Below are 1,194 nucleotides of genomic sequence, written 5' to 3' on the forward strand. Positions count from 1 at the left end.
TTTGGGGGTGGGAGGGGTTTCTGGGGGAGGGAATTTTGGGGGAAGGGATTTTTGGGGAGAGGAAATTTTGGGGAGGAGGGACTTTTGGGGTGAGGGGGGTTTGGGGGGGGGGGGCTTTCCCCTTGGGGGGGGGGTGGCCGCCCGTTTTCGGGGCGGTTGGGGGGAGGGGGGGGGCCCCCGGGGGGGGGCGTGGCTTGTTGCGGAGTGGGCGTGTCCCCCTGAGCGAAGCCCCGCCCCCTCAGACCGGCTGAGCCGCGACTCCATTGGTCGGATCCAGCGCAGCCTCCTGGTGCTGAGCCTCGATTCGCCGGTGCTGAGCGGGGGGCGTGGCCAGGGGGGCGTGGCCGCCCAGGTCCTCCACGGGGGCGGGGCCTGCGCCAACAGCGCCAACCGCTGGTTCGACAAGACCCTGCAGGTGGGCGGGGCCTCGGGGGGAAGGGGCGTGGCTTTGGGATGAGGGGGCGTGGCTCGATCTAGTGTCGAAAGGGGCGTGGCCTGCGAGTTTTTTGGGTGGGTTTTTGTGTCCAAAAGGGGGCGTGGCCTACGATTTTTGGGCTGGATTTTGGTGGGGTTTTGGGGCTGGGAATTTGGGGCCAGAAATCCTGATTTTGGTGGTAGGAAAGTCTTGGTTTAGTGCTGGAAAAATCCCGTTTTTGGGTTGGAAATTTGGGGCTGGAAATTCTGTTTTGAGGCTGGAAATTTGGGACTGGAAATCCTATTTTTGGGGTTAGAAAAATCCTGTTTTGGGACTGGAAAAATCCCGTTTTGGGGCCGGAAATTTGGGGCTGGAAATCCTGGGTTTAGGGCTACAAAAGTCCCGTTTTGGGGCTGGAAAAATCCCGTTTTGGGGCTGGAAATTGTCTTTTAGGGTTGGAAATTTGGGGCTGGAAATTCTCTTTTAGGGCTGGGAATTTGGGGCTGAAAATTCTGTTTTAGGACTGGAAATTTGGGGCTGGAAATGCTGTTTTAAGGCTGGAAATTTGGGGCCGGAAATCCCGTTTTCGGTGCCAGAAAAATCCCATTTTGGGGGCTGGAAATTTGAGGCTGGAAATCCCATTTTTGGTGCTGGAAAAATCCCATTTTGGGGCTGGAAATTTGGGCTGGAAATCATGTTTTGGGGCTGGAAATTTAGGACTGGAAATCCTGGTTTTGGGGCTAGAAAAATCCTATTTTGGGGCTGGAAAAATCCTGTTT

The 1,194-nt window shown here is 56.2% G+C and overlaps 1 protein-coding gene across 1 annotated transcript in view; it reads left to right on the forward strand.

Annotated features, from left to right (window-relative positions):
• Positions 1-242: 242 nt before the first annotated feature.
• The window catches only part of LOC113942177 (carnitine O-acetyltransferase-like), a gene marked incomplete at its 5' end in the record, with an annotated part of 1,884 nt that continues 932 nt past the window's right edge, over positions 243-1,194 (forward strand). The window contains one exon of the mRNA XM_027633318.1: positions 243-415. Coding sequence (XP_027489119.1) covers positions 243-415 — 173 coding nt within the window. The remainder of the gene's footprint in view (positions 416-1,194) is intronic.

This window comes from Corapipo altera, unplaced genomic scaffold, assembly GCF_003945725.1.
Source record: "Corapipo altera isolate COAL_440 unplaced genomic scaffold, ASM394572v1 49583, whole genome shotgun sequence".
Lineage (NCBI taxonomy): Eukaryota > Metazoa > Chordata > Aves > Passeriformes > Pipridae > Corapipo > Corapipo altera.